The sequence below is a fragment of the Suncus etruscus genome, chromosome 1 (assembly GCF_024139225.1).
Source record: "Suncus etruscus isolate mSunEtr1 chromosome 1, mSunEtr1.pri.cur, whole genome shotgun sequence".
Classification (NCBI taxonomy): domain Eukaryota; kingdom Metazoa; phylum Chordata; class Mammalia; order Eulipotyphla; family Soricidae; genus Suncus; species Suncus etruscus.
The window spans coordinates 84,270,113-84,288,691 of NC_064848.1; the positions used below are offsets into that span (position 1 = coordinate 84,270,113).

At 39.2% G+C, this 18,579-nt stretch overlaps 1 protein-coding gene across 2 annotated transcripts in view; it reads left to right on the forward strand.

The window, feature by feature from the left end:
- The window catches only part of UGCG (UDP-glucose ceramide glucosyltransferase), a 41,721-nt gene extending 25,413 nt beyond the window's left edge, over positions 1 to 16,308 (forward strand). Inside the window, exons 5-9 of one of the 2 annotated variants that reach the window (XM_049784755.1) lie at positions 2,035 to 2,144; positions 7,306 to 7,484; positions 10,502 to 10,588; positions 11,627 to 11,816; positions 13,731 to 16,308. In XM_049784755.1, coding sequence (XP_049640712.1) covers positions 2,035 to 2,144; positions 7,306 to 7,484; positions 10,502 to 10,588; positions 11,627 to 11,816; positions 13,731 to 13,901 — 737 coding nt within the window. In that variant the 3' untranslated portion in view covers positions 13,902 to 16,308. Of the gene's footprint in view, positions 1 to 2,031; positions 2,145 to 7,305; positions 7,485 to 10,501; positions 10,589 to 11,626; positions 11,817 to 13,730 lie in introns of both variants that reach the window. The other variant, XM_049784747.1, reaches the window with a different exon arrangement.
- The last annotated feature ends 2,271 nt before the right edge of the window (positions 16,309 to 18,579 follow it).

Sequence of the window (18,579 nt, forward strand, 5' to 3'; positions counted from 1 at the left end):
TAATACAGGGTTTAAGGTGCTGGTCTTGTATGCAGTTGACCCTAATTTGACTCTTGACACTGCATCTGGTTTCCCTAACACCACCAGCCAGGAGTGATCTCTGAGGATTGAGCACTTCTAAGTAGGGCTCTCCCTGCAAAAAAAAAAAAAAAAAAAGTCATGAGTCAGGGCACAGGGAGGGGCCGGAGAGACATTGTAGTAGGAGGTAAGACTTGGTTCAATCCCCGACATCCTATATGGTGTCATGAGTACAGAGCCAGGAATAACCTTGAGCACTTCTCAGTGTGACAATAAAACAAATCAAAATCATGTCTCATAAAGTTTACCAACTTAATATTGTAGTCTTCCCCTGTTGGCATAAATTTTTTTAATTTTGATCTGTGGTACTCTTACTACACTTTCTCACATAAAGAAAAGACAAAAATAAATAAGTGAATATTTTAGAAGAATATGTACAATAATGAGAATTTGGGCTTTTTACTGAAGATAATTTTAGTATCAAATAGAAACCTTTTATATGCTGAAATTATAATTTACATTTTTACTTCTGGGGGTCGTTTGGGGCACACTGGCAATGTTTAGGGCTTACTCCTGACTCTGCTCAGAGATCTATATGTGGTCTGGGGATCAAACCCAGAATGGCCATGTGCAAGGATAAGTGCCCTCCTAGCTATTCTATCACAGTAGTTAATCCTGTAACCTGCTTCAACCTGTATAACTTGCATTTTTAAATGTTATGTTCTTAATTATTTTTGTGTTCTATAATACTCTTCTTATGTGTAATTATCTCCATTTTTGACCATCCCAATTCTATTGCTGTTTGGCATTGGATACTTTTTTTTGTGGGGTAACCTGCAGGGTGGCCTCGGCCTATTTAATGCCAATAGCATGCCACTCCACCATGACAACCTGAAAATGTCGCTCCCTACTGCCCCTTTAAGCAGCAATTGGGGACCATTGTTGTAGAATGATAGGCATATTATTTGAGGTTTTTAAAATAATCCACATCCCAGATGATCCCTTGAGCCTGCCAGGAGTAACCCCTGAGCACTGCAGGGTATGACCCCCCCAAAAAACAAACAAAATCTACATTGTTTTTTTTATTTTTTTGGTTTTTGGGCCACACCCGGTGTTGCTCAGGGGTTACTTCTGGCTGTCTGCTCAGAAATAGCTCCTGGCAGGAGGACATGGGACACCGGGATTCAAACCAACCACCTTTGGTCCTGGATCGGCTGCTTGCAAGGCAAACACAGCTGTGCTATCTCTCCAGGCCCTCCACTTTGTTTTTTTTATACAATAGATTGAATGCTTAAAGCCTTGAAGGAAGTCAAAATGTAGTCATCACATGAAATGATATGAGATGTTTGCTTTGAAAATGTACAGTGGTTGTTTCTGTTTTGTTTTTTTTTTTAACTATTTTCAGAATTTAACATTAAAAAATTAGCAGAGGTATAGCCCTTGTTATTAATCAGCGTCATTACACTTCGGTGAGCTCATGATCAGAGACTGTTCATTCTCATATTTGCTCTTGGATTCTTTTCTGTCACACAGAGGTTAAATTTTTAATGTATAAAGCTCTGTCAAGCATAATCTCCTTTGAATCCAGTTGTGTAAGGTAAGTTATCTCAGACCCTTGAGAAAGTAAATGCTCATTTCCTGTGGTTAGGAAATGGGGGAGCCAATCTGAAAGTCAGGTGCACTGACTTGTCTGCTTTGTGCCTTCTCCACTAGGACACAGAGTCCATGATTCCACTTTGGAAAATCTGATGTAGGGGTACAGGGCACATTTTCAAAGTATGTTCTACTGGGATGGAGATATAAATGAACCTGGACAGGTAGAGAGCGTGTTTGCTTATCTTAAACAAAGCCTTTTTGAAATTTCATGTTCTGCTCAGAAAAATGAGATGGACATTATTAGATCCAAATGTTAAAATAAATGTTCTCAGTAGTTCGTATTTCACAAAATAATGTGCATTCGTGGCTCTTTGACTAAAATAATTGTTTTCTCCCCCCGCCCTTTTTTTATTGTAGTAGTTCCAGACACACTCACTGACATGGTTAATCAGATGACAGAGAAAGTAGGCTTGGTACACGGGCTGCCTTATGTGGCTGACAGACAGGGCTTTGCTGCCACTTTAGAACAGGTAAGTGTGATATTCCTGAATTACACTTTTAAAATCACCAGCTTCCTAACTTTCCACCCCCCAATCCCCCACCACCACTGCTGTGAGTCTTAGAGTCCAAATTGAGAGTTAACTTTTCTTGGAGCCATATCTGCAGTGTGGACTGTAAGGACTGTTCCCTGTAGGGCAGAAGTCTCAAACTCGCGGCCCGAGGGCCGTTTGCGGCCCTCTGTACAACATTTTGTGGCCCGCGGCCGGCCTTCAAATAGCGCAGTATTCGCGATTATACGCTTACCGAATAATCACAATAAAAATCGCATTAAACGTTCGCATACCCCGAGCAGTTCCGTTCGGGGTATGCAAATGTTTAATGCAATTTTTTGCGATTTTTTTCTTACTAGTGCGATTTTTTATTGCGAATATTTGGTAAGCGAAATCCCTTATGTGACCCTGACTTTGCCTCCTGCGGCCCCCAGATAAATTGAGTTTGAGACCCTTGCTGTAGGGGAACAACAGGGACTGTTCCTGGCTCTGTCTGTACTCAGGAATGAATCCTAATAGAACTCAGTTTTGAACTGGGTCTTCTGCATGCAAAGCAAGCACCTTATCTCTTGTGCTTCATTCTAGTCTGAGTATTTTCTTTTGTAAGCACATTTCTGGGCCCTGGGTCACTCGCCACTGAACTTGTTGTGTGTTAGCAGCAAGTCATGTGCACAGGAAGCATCTGTGGATCTGATAAACATCTCAAAATTCTCCTAAGAGCACTAAGCTCTTTTGATATTTTGTTCTGGACCAGAGAGTCTCAAATTTCCCTTCTTATTTGAGTCACCTGGGGAGCTTTTAAAGCCCTTCAGAACTTTTCTACTATTCCTAATAACATAAGTGGGGGCCAAACCACACCCATGAAGAGTGTGACCTTCATGGACCCCATGAGAAGGGTGGGATGGGATCCAGACCTTAATATTTTGGATTATTTTGGGGGAGAGGTTGTTGATTTGTTTTGCTTTTGGGTCACACCTAGTGCTGCTCAGGTCTTACTCCTGGCTCTGTACTCAAAAATTACTTCTGGCAGTGCTTAGGGAACCATATGAGATGCTGGGAATTGAACCCAGCTAGGTTACATGCAAGGCAAGCACATTACCCTCTGTACTGTGACTTCACTGTAAGTCAGCTTTGGGGTTTACCATTATGGATTTGATCTACTTGTGATACCATTTATTTTTTTCCAAGAAAAATTTATTCCCCCTTGGGATCAGAGTGGTAGGACTTAAGGCATTGCTAAAAAACTGAAATTTTTACTTTTCGTTTCTTTTCAATCTATCTGAGAAACAACTTTGTTTATAGGAAACTAAATTATGGAGAACCATAAGCAAGAAAAAAGTCTTCAATCATATCAATGAGAGGAAGTTTTTATTTTTATTTTTATTTTTTTAAGTTTTTTATTTTTAAATATTTGTATATCCTCAAAGAGTGGTGAATGTCAGTGGTCTACCCTGACAGTGTTGGTTGGAATTGATCACTCTGGACAAGAACTTGATGCTAAATGGGGATAAAGTGATATGCATGATACTGCATTATTAGCAATAGTGCAAACCACAAGTGTCAAAAAAAGGAGAGAGAGAAGTAAAATGCCTCTTAGGCAGAAGAATTAGCGTAGGAAGGAAACTGGCGACTTTGGTAGCAGAAAGTGCACTGGTGAGGGTTGTACATTGTATGACTATAATTCAATCATGAGCAACTTTATCTGGGGAAAAATTGTATTATGAACAACCTTTAACTACTGTGTTTAAATAAAAATAAATAAACACATTAAAGGTTTGGGGCCCGGAGAGATAGCACAGTGGCGTTTGCCTTGCAAGCAGCCGATCCAGGACCAAAGGTGGTTGGTTCGAATCCCGGTGTCCCATATGGTCCCCCGTGCCTGCCAGGAGCTATTTCTGAGCAGACAGCCAGGAGTAGCCCCTGAGCACCACTGAGTATGGCCCAAAAACCAAAAAAAAAAAAAACCAATTAAAGGTTTATGTATCATGAAAATTTCTGGTTTAAGCAGTATCCAAAAAGATTTGTGATGTATATATACTTTATTTTTTTGTTGTTGTTGTTGGGGTTTTTTTGTTTGTTTGTTTTTGGTTTTTGGTCCACACTCAGCAGTGCTCAGGGGTTGCTCCTGGTCTATGCTCCGGAATTACTCTTGACCTGGCATGAGACACCATATAAGATACTGGGGATTGAACTCAAGTTGACCTCATGTCAGGCAAGTGCCTTAACTATCTCACCAGCCCTCTTTTTACTTTGAATTCTCTTACTCTGTGTACTTAAACAAAAATAAAAATAGTACTCTAAAAAACAATTTGTGGGGCCAGAGCGGTAGGGCATTTGCCTTTTAGGCTGCCGATCCTGGAGGGACCTGGTTTGATTCCCAGCACCCCAGATGGTACCCCAGCCTGCCAGGAGTGATTTTTGTGTGCAGAGTAAGGAGTAGCCCCTGAGTGCGGCTGGATGTTACCCAAAAACCAATCAATCAATCAATAAGTAAAGTTAAATAAAATATATAAAAAGAAAACAATTTGTATACTAATTTTTTTTTTTACTTTTTAAGCTTTCTTTTTTAGTAATAATAGTAATTTCTCCTAAAAGTAATTTGGGGAGTATGTTACCTTAAATAGTGATCAAGGGTCCCATACCCATTGTACAGGTTTGTCAGTTCAATGCTCAAACTCAGCAATCTGGTACTGCTCAGGCCTGCAATGCTTGGAGCCACCATGGCTGCTTGGTGGTTAACTTGGAGGTTAACTTGGGTTCAATCCCCAGGGGTATGTGATGCTGGACTGGGAACTAAACTTGAGGCTTGTGAATGCCAGGCTAGCCTACTAAGGTATCTCTTTGGGCTCCAAAGTAATTTTTATGTCTGGATGTCTACACTTGTTTGGACTAATCTTACACTGTTCCTCATTTAGAAGGAATGATTTGTCATAATACTATAAGGGAGGGATTTACTGTTTCAGCCTTTAAATATAGCAGATTGCTTTTAGAATATATGCATTAATCATTCTTGAAATTAATTATCTTATGATTGCCACAGAGGGGGTAAAAATACATTTTGGAAACTTGGCATTTACTGCTGCAATGTAAACCATAAGTACTTAATAGTGCTTCTAAATATATTTCTCCTACTATACAAAAGCAGAAGTCTTAATTAGCAGTTTTATCTAGAAATTTTAGGTAGGTGACTTTAAATAAAGTACTTTTGATTCTTGCATGCCTTTTCACCTTGCGTTTTTGTTACAGGTGTTCATGATAAACTTTCTCCCAGAGACTTAGCTTTAATTTTTAGAGGACAATGTTATCTTACTTTGAGTGACTGGAAAGAAGTTAGAGGAATTATTTTAGTCTGTGCAGGAACTCCTTTTCATGACCCCTAATCCCTGGCCTGTGACAACCTTCCTAAGATATCACCTAACCAATAAATGCTTAAGGAATTAAAATGTATGCTTCTGGTCTTAGAAGTCAGATTCAAATCAACTTCAAAACTTCAGGGATTGTTTTCTGCTTTTTATTTATTGATATTAAAGTAGTCAGTCAGAATTATATATATATATATATATATATATATATATATAAAATTTTTTTTTTTTTTTTTGGTTTTTGGGCCACACCCGGCGGTGCTCAGGGGTTACTCCTGGCTATCTGCTCAGAAATAGCTCCTGGCAGGCACGGGGGACCATATGGGACACCGGGATTTGAACCAACCACCTTTGGTCCTGGATCGGCTGCTTGCAAGGCAAACACCGCTGTGCTATCTCTCCGGGCCCCAGAATTATATTTTTAAATGCCCATTATAATATTCTCTTTCCAAATCTTTTTTTTGTTTTGTTTTGTTTTGTTTTTGTTTTTTGAGCCACACCTGGCGGTGCTCAGGAGTTACTCCTGGCTGTCTGCTCAGAAATAGCTCCTGGCAGGCATGGGGGACCATATGGGACACTGAAATTCGAATCAACCACCTGGGTCCTGGATCGGCTGCTTGCAAGGCAAACACTGCTGTGGTATCTCTCCGGGCCCTCATTCCAAATCTTGGGTGTAACCCTTGGCATTGAGAAAGATCACTGTTCAAGCTAATTAGAAAATACTTCGTATCTAAAATGTGACCTAGTTTCATTAGTGTAGTAAGTGCAGTGACTTCCTGTGTAATAGCTCACAACTTTTAAGCATATCTAGGAAAAGGACAGGAAAATAGGAGAATTTTAATATCTATCTTGCCTGTGAAAAAATATACTGGAAAATAAAATCGGAAGCATTGGAACAAAATTGGGTAACTCACAGGCAGGCAGTAAGTAATAGCTCTGAAATAGTTAAGAAAGGTTTCTCCTGTAGGTTGTCTGCTACCCGCAGGTGGCTTGTGTGTGTATATATCATGCCATGTGCCCTTTGTTCATTTATATGAACATTCTAAGCAGGCATAGTAGTAAAAACCCATGTTTGACATGTGTAAGACTCTGCATTCAGTCCCCAGCATTACCAGGTTTAGCACTGGTGGCCCTGAGGCCTACTGGGTGTGAGTGATCCCAGTGAACATTATTGGTAATGTTTTTATAATTGGTCATTTTACCTGTCTTACTTTTTTTTTTTTTTTTTTTTGGTTTTTTTGGCCACACCCGTTTGATGCTCAGGGTTTACTCCTGGCTAAGCACTCAGAAATTGCCCCTGGCTTGAGGGGAACCATATGGGATGCCGGGTGATCGAACCGTGGTCCTTCCTTGGCTAGCACTTGCAAGGCAGACACCTTACCTCTAGCGCCCTACTTGTCTTACTTTCTATTCAAATTAAAATCTGTTTGGATAAATCTTATAATTTTGCAGGTTAGGAACAAAAGAATTTATTTCAAAATAGAATTGTCTTCTCCTCCCTAGAAATGTTTATTTCTGGACAAATATTTCGTTTGTCATGGGGATAATAAATGGATAGTCAACCAAATAAATTACTGACTTCTGTATGTAAATGCTATTTTCCACCAATTTTTGTAAGTAATTTCTCTAAGAATCACATACTTATTCATGTATAAATATGTCCTTCATGTTTATATATCCTCATTTATGCTTAAAGGAAATTCATTATGTAAAAGTCCTAAAAATTAAACATTTATCATTGAATTTTAATTGTTCACTTTATGTTTTTGTCTTGGCAGGTATATTTTGGAACTTCCCATCCAAGATCCTATATCTCTGCCAATGTAACTGGTTTCAAATGTGTGACAGGAATGTCCTGTTTAATGAGAAAAGATGTGTTAGATCAAGCAGGAGGGCTGATCGCATTTGCTCAGTATATTGCTGAAGATTACTTTATGGCCAAAGCCATAGCTGATCGGTAAGACAACAACAGCAACAACAACAACACACAAACACACCTTCCCTTTATTGTTGAACAGTGACTGCTCTTGCATACACTTAGCCTTAGCATTCCCCGGCAGTCTCCGTTTAGTTTGTTACACAACTAACCCTGGTTACAATGCACTGCAGGTTGTACTCTGTTGTGCTGAGCATAATGAACAGCAATGCCTCTAGGATCTAATTTAGCACATAAGGCAGTTCTGGGAGTGAATTTGGGGGTTGAACTTAGGGCTTCAAATGAGCAAGACAGGTTCTACCACTAAGCCTTCTACAGCCCTCCCCCCAGGGCTGTAGTAGTTTTTTGCTTGGTTTTGTTTTAGGGCCACATTTGGCAATGCTCAGAGGCAATGTTTAACACCATGGAATTACTGTGGTGGTAGTTGGGGGAACCATATAGGATGCCAGAGATCAGACTTGGGTTGGCTGCATGCAAGGCAAGTGCCCTGCTGACTATACTATCTCTCTGGTCTTATTAACTTTTTTAGTACCTAACTTTAAATAGTTTCACTTTGTTAAGCTCACAGCTTTTTTTTTTTTTTTTTTTTTTTTGGTTTTTGGGTCACACCTGGTGGCACTCAGGAGTTACTCTTGACTCTTTGTTCAGAATTTGCTTCTAGCAGACTCGGTGGACCATATGGGATGCCTAGATTTGAATCAGGGTCCATCCTGTGTTGGCCGCATGCAAGGCAAATGGCCTACTGCTATGTTATCACTCTGGCCCCTACGAACTATTTTTATTTTGAGCTAGTAAGTACAAGTGGATTAAATTTTATTTTTACTTATTTATTTATTTTTGGTTTTTGGGTCACACCTAGCAGCACTCAGGGGTTAGTCCTGGCTCTATGCTCAGAAAACGCTTCTGGCAGACTCGGGGGATCATATGGGATACCGGGATTCAAACCAATGACCTTCTGCATGAATGGCAAATGCCTTACCTCCATGCTATCTCTCCGGCCCCCAAATGGGTTAAATTTTTTTAAGTAATTCCAGTTATTTCATTGATGTTTCCTAATGAAGCAAATTAAGTCTTCTAATGACCCAAAGTCTTCAAATGAATGCCATTTGAAGTGATTAAAGGGAAATTACCCTGTGGTTGTGAATTTGCACTATTATGGATTTAACTTTCTGTTAGAATTTAAAAAAAAATCAGTATATGTGCTTACCATACTCTTGGTCTTGAATTCCAGTGTCATCACCACATTCCCACCCTGCAATAAGTCAGCAGGTCTGCACTGCCAGACTGAGTGTCCCCAGACATGGATTCCAGCCCAACAATAGGGGTGGATCCTATTTTTAAAGGGGTGTGGACCCATTTTTAAAATTCACTCATGGGCCCGGAGAGATAGCACAGTGGTGTTTGCCTTGCAAGCAGCTGATCCAGGACCAAAGGTGGTTGGTTTGAATCCCGGTGTCCCATACGGTCCCCCGTGCCTGCCAGGAGCTATTTCTGAGCAGACAGCCAGGAGTCACCCCTGAGCAATGCCGGGTGTGGCCCAAAAACCAAAAAAAATAAATAAATAAAAAATAAAAATAAATAAATAAATAAAATAAAATTCACTCATAAGCCAAGAGGAGAGAACTTAAAGAATATGATTTTTTTATAATTAATATCTTTATTTAAACACCTTGATTACAAACATGATTGTAGTTGGGTTTCAGTCATGTAAAGAACACTCCCCTTCACCAGTGCAACATTCCCATCACCAGTGTCCCAAATCTCCCTCCTCCCCACCACACCCCCACCTGTACTCTAGACAGGCTTTCTACTTCCCTCATTCATTCACATTGCTATGATAGGTCTCAGTGTAGTTATTTCTCTAACTGCACTCATCAGTCTTTGTGGTCCTGAGCTGGACCTTCCAGCCCTCCTCTCTTTTGTCTCTGAGAATTATTCCAAAAATGTCTTTTATTTTTCTTAAAACCCATAGATGAGTGAGACTATTCTGCATCTATCTCTCTCCCTCTGACTTATTTCACTCAGCATAATATATTCCATGTACATCCATGTATAGGAAAATTTCATGACTTCATCTCTCCTGATAGCTGCCTAATATTCTATTGTGTATATGTACCACAGTTTCTTTAGCCATTCATCTGTTGAAGGGCATCTTGGTTGTTTCCAGAGTCTGACTATTGTAAACAAGAATATGATTTCTAAATTGAAATTTCATGCTCTGCCAGGACTTCACCTAATGATTTTCTCATACCCATGATTGACTATCAACATTTCTCTATCCCAAAATGATAATTTGTTTTTGTAGAAGGGATCATTGCCTCATGTGATGATTTGCTAAAGATAAGATTTTAAAAATTAAGTATGCTTTTAAAATTTTCTTATGATTGTGCTCATGAAATTCATAGTATCATACTGTCTCCCAGGAGAGGAGTGCATAATGCAATCTTTTCCATTTTCTTGAATTTGTTAGTATATTCCAATCCTTTTCTACTTTTTTCCTTTTCTAATTAGTGATCAGAGACACTACTTTTAATTAGTCGTGATCAGAGGTAATTGTTCAGCAGAGCCTTCTCTGCAATTGATATTCTCAGATATATATTTTAGGTTTCTTTTTTTTTTTTTTTTTTTTTTTTTGGGCCACACCCAGCGATGCTCAGGGGTTACTCCTGGCTGTCTGCTCAGAAATAGCTCCTGGTAGGCACGGGGGACCATATGGGACACCGGGATTCAAACCAACCACCTTTGGTCCTGGATCGGCTGCTTGCAAGGCAAACGCCGCTGTGCTATCTCTCCGGGCCCATATTTTAGGTTTCTTGAACCTTAGATCACAGTTTTTTCTAGCTCTTAGACGATACTATGTAGGTCTGTGTAATTGCTAAAACATCTTTCAGTACGAGACAGGTGCTAATCCTGAGAACCAGGCGTGCCCAGAACATGGGAGGTTGGTTACTCTTTTTAATGATAAGTAAATGCATAACCAGTCAGGCTTGTATGTGTTCATAGTCCAGAGCTCATTTTATTATTATCTTCCTTTTCAGAGGTTGGAGGTTTGCAATGTCTACTCAAGTTGCCATGCAAAATTCTGGCTCTTACTCAATTTCTCAGTTTCAGTCCAGAATGATCAGGTAATCAGCTGGCTTTTTTTTTTTTTTTAATACTTTGTTAGAAGGAAGGCATTGGTAATTTTTATGGTATTTTAACATTAAAAAATATGGTTAGTTATTTTTTTATTTTGTTCCAGCAAATAGAGTGACCACTATGTTTAAATAGTATAATATCTCATTTTCTTGGCTATATAATACTGATCCATTCATACAGAAATGTTGAGACTTTAGATTATCTTTCTGTTTTGTTTTGTTTCTGTTTTGGGGCCACACCCGGCGGTGCTCAGGGGTTTCTCTTGGCTCCATACTCAGAAATCACTCCTCACACTCTTGGGAGACCATATGGAATACCAGGATCCAACCCAGGTCAGCAGCATGCAAGGCAAATGCCTTGCTGCTGTGCTATTGCTCCGGCCCTTAGGTTTATCTTTTGTATGCCAGTCTCTGTTTTCTTTTTTTTTTTTTGGGGGGGGCCACACCCGTTTGATGGTCAGGGGTTACTCCTGGCTAAGCACTCAGAAATTACCCCTGGCTTGGGAGGACCATATGGGACTCCGGGGATCAAACCGCAGTCGCAATCTTTCCTTGGCTAGCGCTTGCAAGGCAGACACCTTACCTCTAGTGCCACCTCGCCGGCCCCCAGTCTCTGTTTTCTAACTTTTCTTTTTTCCCCCCACTTTTTGGGCCACACCTTTTACTCCTGGCTATGCACTCAGAAATTTCTCTTGGCTTGGGGAACCACATGGGATGCCCATGGATCGAACTGCAGTCTGTCCTAGGCTAGCAAGGCAGATGCCTTACCACTTGCACCACCGCTCTGGCCCCTTTGTTTTCTAACTTTCTATTTTTTGAATTTTGTAATCTTTTATTTATCAAGGTCTCTTTCATTCAAAGAAATTTATAGACTTTTCTATGAAATAAGTTTGGGAAGCTTTCATTAATTACATTATGGAGCGAGAAATCCTTATGTTACAGTGTGGAGAGTGGTGATGATTTTAAGAAAAATAGATTAGTCTTGAAAACAGGCTGTTAAAGTAAACCTTAATTTCTTTTTTTAAGGTGGACGAAGTTGCGAATCAACATGCTTCCTGCTACAATAATTTGTGAGCCAATATCAGAATGCTTTGTGGCCAGTCTAATAATTGGATGGGCAGCCCATCATGTTTTCAGATGGGATATTATGGTATTTTTCATGTGTCACTGCCTGGCATGGTTTATATTTGACTACATTCAACTCAGGGGTGTCCAGGTATGTGGCTAGGCGTGAAAAGGCTGGTAGTCACTTGGAACTACAACTATTTTAATTTATGGGTGGTTAAAGAAGATTGATCGAAACCATTGTTTAGTTTCCCATTAAAAGTTAATATGAGGTTTAAACATTACTTCCCAGAGTGGTATGTGAACATAAAGTTGATGTAAGATTTATTTATTGCTATTGTAGTTTAGATTCTGCAGCTTCAATAGGTATTAAGAATTACGGTTTTGATGTATATATATACCGTTACTGTAGCTCCCCAGCCACCAAAGTGCCCAAGATCCTCTGTCCCTGTCCTTGTATTACTTCTTATTCATTTCTTCATTCCTCCCACCACATCCCCACACAGCTTGGCAATCACATAACGAGGGTTTTGTGGGTTTTTTGTTTTTTTTTTTTTTTCATTTTTTCTCCATTTATTTAGACACTGAGTATATTGCTATTTCCAGTGGGGTTTTCAGGCATGCAATGTCCCAACTTCACTTCCCCACCGCAGAACTTAACTCCTTGATTTCATTTTATTAGAGGGGTCCCTGATGCTTGCTCCCAGTTACCTCTAGATCTCTTTTTCTTGCTTCCCCACTCCATTTCTTTTTTTGGCATTATTGTTTCTATAATCTAGAACTAGTGTTTTGCTCATCTTTTGTTTTGGTACCTGCCATTCACAGTGTTGGTTAGTCTGTGTATCAGAGATTAGTGAGACTATCCAGTGTTTGGCTTTACCCTCTGACTTCAGTTACCGTATTTGCCGGCGTATAAGACTACTGGGCATATAAGACGACCCCCTAATTTTGCAGTTAAAACATAGGTTTAGGCCAATATTCACTGTATCAGACAGAACGTTCCTGTGCTGCAACTGTATGTACCACAGTGAGCCAATCACAACAAGCAAAGGTTCAAAGATTATACTGTCATAGACTTCCTCTCTGACACTGGACAAGCTGAGCAGGCTTTTTACAATGTAGATTCGGTACAGAACATTTTCTAATTTGCATGCATCAAAAGCCTGCTTGGATTGGCTGAGTTAGAGAGGCGGTCCGAGCAGCCTTGTAGTGATTGGTGCAGGATTGAGTTGGAAAATTCGTTTTGTGGCAATATTCAATTTTTGTTTAGTGGCATATTGAAACATTTTTCGGGATATACTCGGCTTATAAGACAACCCCTGATTTTCGGTTGACTTTTTTTTGTTTCAAAAGTCGTCTTATACGCTGGAAAATACGGTAACATAAAAATCTTCCCTTCTATTCATGTTGCTGCAGATTGGCGTGATTTTATTTTGTTTTTTTTTTTCTCATCTCCTACCCTGGCATGATTTTATTAATAATTTGATTTTTAACTCTGGTTGTATAGCTGGGAACATGGCTCAGTGATAAAATCTTTCACATGTGAGATCCTTGGTTTAATCCTGGATGCTACCCTGCCTTCCAAATATCCCAAGAAGACAAAGTAATTACAGTCATTTTTATTAAGCTTCTGGAGTGTGTTTGGATAGCAGTATTTTAAAAGCAAGTGGGTTTTCTCTTTTCGGAGAGTTTAATTAGGCCACATTTCACACTGCTCAGGGCTTATTCCTATCTCTGCTCTCAGGGATCACTCCAGCAGGGCATGGGGTACTATAACCATGTATCAGGGGTCAAACTCCAGTCAGCAATTTGCAAGGCAAGTGTCTATCCTGCAAGTGTCTATCTACTCTCTTGAACTTTCTCCAGCCCTAGCAGTTATTTGAATACTGCTTCACCTCACAATTAACACATTCTTCATCAGTATCTCAAAGGAAGTTAAAGGAGCCAAAAGAAACAAACTTGACTTTTACTAAAAAGAATGAAATTGGAGAAATTGTTTAGGTGTATTTTTCTTTAGTCTTGTGCTTGGTAAATGAGACAACTTTTTTCTTTTTTCCATCCCTAGGGTGGCACGCTGTGTTTTTCAAAACTTGATTATGCTGTAGCTTGGTTCATCCGGGAATCCATGACAATATACATTTTCTTGTCTGCACTATGGGACCCAACGATTAGCTGGAGAACTGGTCGCTACAGGTTGCGCTGTGGAGGCACAGCTGAGGAAATCCTAGATGTATAACTACAGCTTTGTGTACAGAAAGAAAGAAAAGTATTATAAATTATGTTTATAGAAATGCTTTTCAAGATCTACCTTTAGTAGTTTTATCACACATACATTTTGGTATCTTGTTCTTTAACTTATTTTTGCATGGCACGTGCATCTGTGGACAACAAAACACATCCGTAGTCTTGGCCAAAAGGTACATTTTATTTTGTGGAAGTAGAGAATCAAGAGAATTGGTTCTAGGAACCTGGGTCTGAGTTTTATTTTTTAGAATTAAATACAGGTAGATAGTATATATAAATGCTCTGCAACAAACACTCTGACAGTATCCTTCAGTGAAGAAAGTTTCTTATTTCTTGAGAAGACTCTTAGAACATTTAAGGGACTGTGGCAGCTTGGTTTGACAATTTGGAAACAACTAGGTGGTAATCCCTTTGCGTATCTATATCGAGTGGTGTTAGGTTCTGAACAGCTGTATTTGAGGTACTAACTGAGAAACTTTTTCATGCTTTATGCCTACCTCTTATAGTTGTTGCAGAGCAAATACAAACTGTAATAAGATAGCTAGGCCTTGCAAAAACACATGAAAAAACTTTAATAAAAAGAGCTGGAGTCTAGTATTTATATAAATCTGTGAGAGAGATGTTTTTGGTCTCACTGCAATGAACCAAAAGTGGCTGAGTTTGGTTTTTAATTGTAGCCACATACTAAAGGCATCTTTGTGACCAACACTTCTCGGTTCTGTCTGGAACCATTATTAATCAATCACTGTGCTGTTAAACCTTTCCTTCCCTGCTCCTCTCCGGACCCACCCCATCTTCCCTTGCCTTTTTTGAGGGGGTGGAGGGGTGCTTTTTATTTCTGTGTGTATGGATGTTTTGATAGTTGTGAGGGGGGAAAATGCATTTCAGACACATTTCACACATGAGCTATTTTCTTACAGTGTGTCTTCTTGTTAAAAAGAATGTACTTTCATGATACAGGTATTTAATATCTTTTTTAAGTAAGTAAATATTCTAGCCATCAATAAATAGATTGCAGTGAAGAGTATTAAGAGGGGACAGGATATGGTTAACCCTTGAAAAGAATCAGTATAGAACTAAGTCTACTGTGTGTGTGTGTGTGTGTGTGTGTGTGTGTGCGCGCGCGCGCGCGCGTGTGTGTGTGTGTGTGTGTGTTTTTACTATTACAGTTAGTCTAGTCCTATTTAAATTGGATTTTTGTATTCCAGTTTGTATGACAAAGTAGACTGCAGTGCTAGTTATAAATGCATGCTGAATTTCACTTTGCTCTACCCCATGTGCCGCTAAACTTGCTTGTCAGGTTGTGCTTATTAACTTGTGGTGAACTGGACTTGTTTTGTTTTTGTTTGTTTTTAAATATGCAAAAATGTAAGAAACAGTGCATAAGCCTCCCCTACCCTTATTTTTTGGTTCTTCCTTTTCTGTGTAGTAGAGTTTTTGCTTTCCTTCCAGGATTGGATGGCATGTTGTCCATATGAATGCCTGCTACAAGGCTGACCTGACAATATGGCAGCTCTAATTTCTAAGTGATGACAGTCTCCATGTCCAAGCATAATGAATAGCATATTAGCAATAACATCTATAGAAAATGAATACATTTTCACTTTACTGAGCCAATTTACTTGATTGTCTATTGACTTACATACTTGGTTTAAATGGCAGTATATCGAAGAATATGTATATACTTTGTATGTGCATATTGTGAAGCTTCTTCTCTGGGCCAAACTGCTTTTTTGTGTGTTTTGTTTTATTTTGTTTTGTTGCCTTATGATAAATTTATTTGAAGGGCATTATTTTCTTCAAGAACAAAGGCTTTAATGAATATTCCTGTGTATGTGAAATGAAGAGTATTTTCCCTGAGGAAAGTTGCACAGTGAAAACCAGTCTAGTTGTGACCCACTCCATATTTATTGTTAACTCACTATTACCCCCATTGAAATTTTGCTCACCTAATTTGTAATTTTGTTAGTTTGTTTTTGAAGTTGGGTTGATGCCATTCTTAGTGCTGCTGAAGTGAAACCTTGTTTATTGTTAGCTTCTCGCTGGTTTCTATATGGGCAATGTAACAGCAAAACCAAAATGGCTGAACAGACTTCTTGTGCTTTGTAAATAGAAGATATGTTCTGTACACGTGTTTTATCTGTTAGTGTGGAATATTTCCTTGAAGTGATGCCTCATTTAAGTCGTCAGAATGAGCCTTTGTTTACAAGTTTAAACAAAAAATAGTAAGAAATAATATACGTGTTGAAGAAAGCATCACAACAGAATTGTAGAAGTCCAAATTTAATATACTGTATAGAAAAAAATGTGTCTAGATGATATTATGTTTTTATTATTTAAAATCATTGTTTTAAGTTTTTGTTCAAAGAAATAAAAGTTTGAATACAATCAAAGCATCAGCCAAATTTTTTGTGTGCTTTAATGTGTTTGTATATGTTCTTACAACCCATCATTAATATCCCAATTAAAAGAATTCCATGGGGGCTGGAGAGATAGCCTGGAGGTAAGGTGTTTGCCTTTCATGCAGGAGGTCATCAGTTTGAATCCCGGGGTCCCATATGGTCCCCCCGTGCCTGCCAGGAGCGATTTCTGAGCATGGAGCCAGGAATAACCCCTGAGCACTGCCGGGTGTGACCCAAAAACCACACACACAAAAAAAAAGAATTCCATGAGGTGTTAGTTTTGAAATGTTCCCTTTGACCTCTGCTGCAGATCAGTTTTACACTTAGTATTGGGCTTTTTTAGAAAATACAAAACTCTGCACAGATACAGAAATTCTGGTTTATTCTGTAGTGGGGTCTAAACTAACCATTGTTCTCTGAGGCCCTCCTGAGAAGCACTGTCCATTAATAGCATTTAGAATGAGACTCATTTCGTCACCATATCCCAATCTTCAAGATCTTAACACTGCAGTGGCTAGGAAGTCTGCTCCAAGATAAAGAATGGAATGATTTTGCTGTGAGAGATCATTGGGAACCAGACTAAGCTGCACCCATACAAAGTCCAGGACCAAACTCCTCCCCATCTCAAGACACACACCTGTTTTATTGCCAGGCAATAAGAGCAGAATCTTGCTTTTGTTTGCAGATCAGGTCCAGGGGAGGGAGATCCTAAAGGGGTGGGGATGAGATAAATGTAGGAAGTGGTTCTGACCAGGGCCCACTAGAGGTTACTTCCACTAACAATTTCTCTCCAAAACAAGCTCATTACTCCTAGTTTGTCAAAGAGATTTCTAGCCCCAGTGTTTTCAGAAATGATTAACTAAATGGTGAATTGTATGTTGTAGAATTTTATAGCTAGGCAAACTTTGAAGAGTCCTTCTGACTTGAAGTAAAGCACTGTGTGCACGCACGCACACATACACACAAAGCACACAGTCAATACTGAGCACACAGGTTAGCTAGGTGACTGGCAGAGCCTGGACTGGCCCCACAACAGGATAAATCACATCGAGCCTTGTTTTCTTCATCTTGTTTACAGTTCTTTCTAGAATAGCTTTAAATCTTGTTCTGTATATTATCTGCATATAACTTCACAAGAAATCTAGAAAAAAATCTTAAGAGCTTAAGTGAGTTGAGTACAAGGTCACAGGATTCAAGATAAACATAACAAAATTCAGTTACATTTTTTATGGGGAATCATGTAAACTTAAAAACATTTAGTAACTTAAGACGTAATATGTTTATTTGAAAATTATTAAATGATAAATTAAGTTGTTTTAAATTTAAAAATTAACATTTACAATTGTCAAAAAATAAATATGTATGACTTGGGGGCTGAAAATGATGATGTGAATGAAAGAAAGAAAGCTTAAAAAAGAGACAAACAGCATTCCTTGCATACTTCTAGCCCTGGTTCGATTTACAGCACCACATGTTCTCCCAAATACTGCCACCAGGCCTTCATAAAAACGTTTGAACCTTTTTAAAGGCCTGGGGAACCACCCCTCCCTCCCACACACACACACAAATATATAACATTAAGGTTCCTGGTACTCGGATCATCGTTATAAAACATTGTTAATTTGAAGCCAGAGTGACAGCACAATGGTCGGGCATTTGCTTTGCATGGGGCTGACCCAAGACAGGTTCTATCCCCAGCATCTCATAGGTCCCCCAAACCAGGAGCAATTTCTGAGTGCATAGCCAGTAGTAACCCCTGAGTATCATGAGTGACCCCAAAACAAAAAAACAACAAAAAACATAGTTAATTTGACGCTCAATCCTTAAAAGAATTGTTTCCTCTCACAAAACTCTTCTTAAGCAGCCCAAGAACCAAAAAATGTGTTAAACTTTGTCTGACTCTGTCCTCAGTTCTGAAACATGGGCAGAGATTTCTGTTGTCTGTGGAGTGGTTTAATGCGGTTGTGCACTTTAGACTATTAGTCATCAAGACATCTCTGCTACCAGTATGGACCTGTAATTATTCAGATTATTTAAAAGTATAATTTCTATTTAACCCAAGACTGGAAATATCAGTACTACCCTCCTTGGGGATTTCTGTCATCTCATGACTGAAAAACACCAGGCCAGTCAAAGGACCTTGACAGGATGTGGGAGGAATAAGTACACTGTGACCACTCTGGACCATGTGATGAAGGCTCTGAAGTGCAGGCATAAGAATCATATCCATCATTGATGATAGTGAATCTGACACTCTGGCCATTGCCA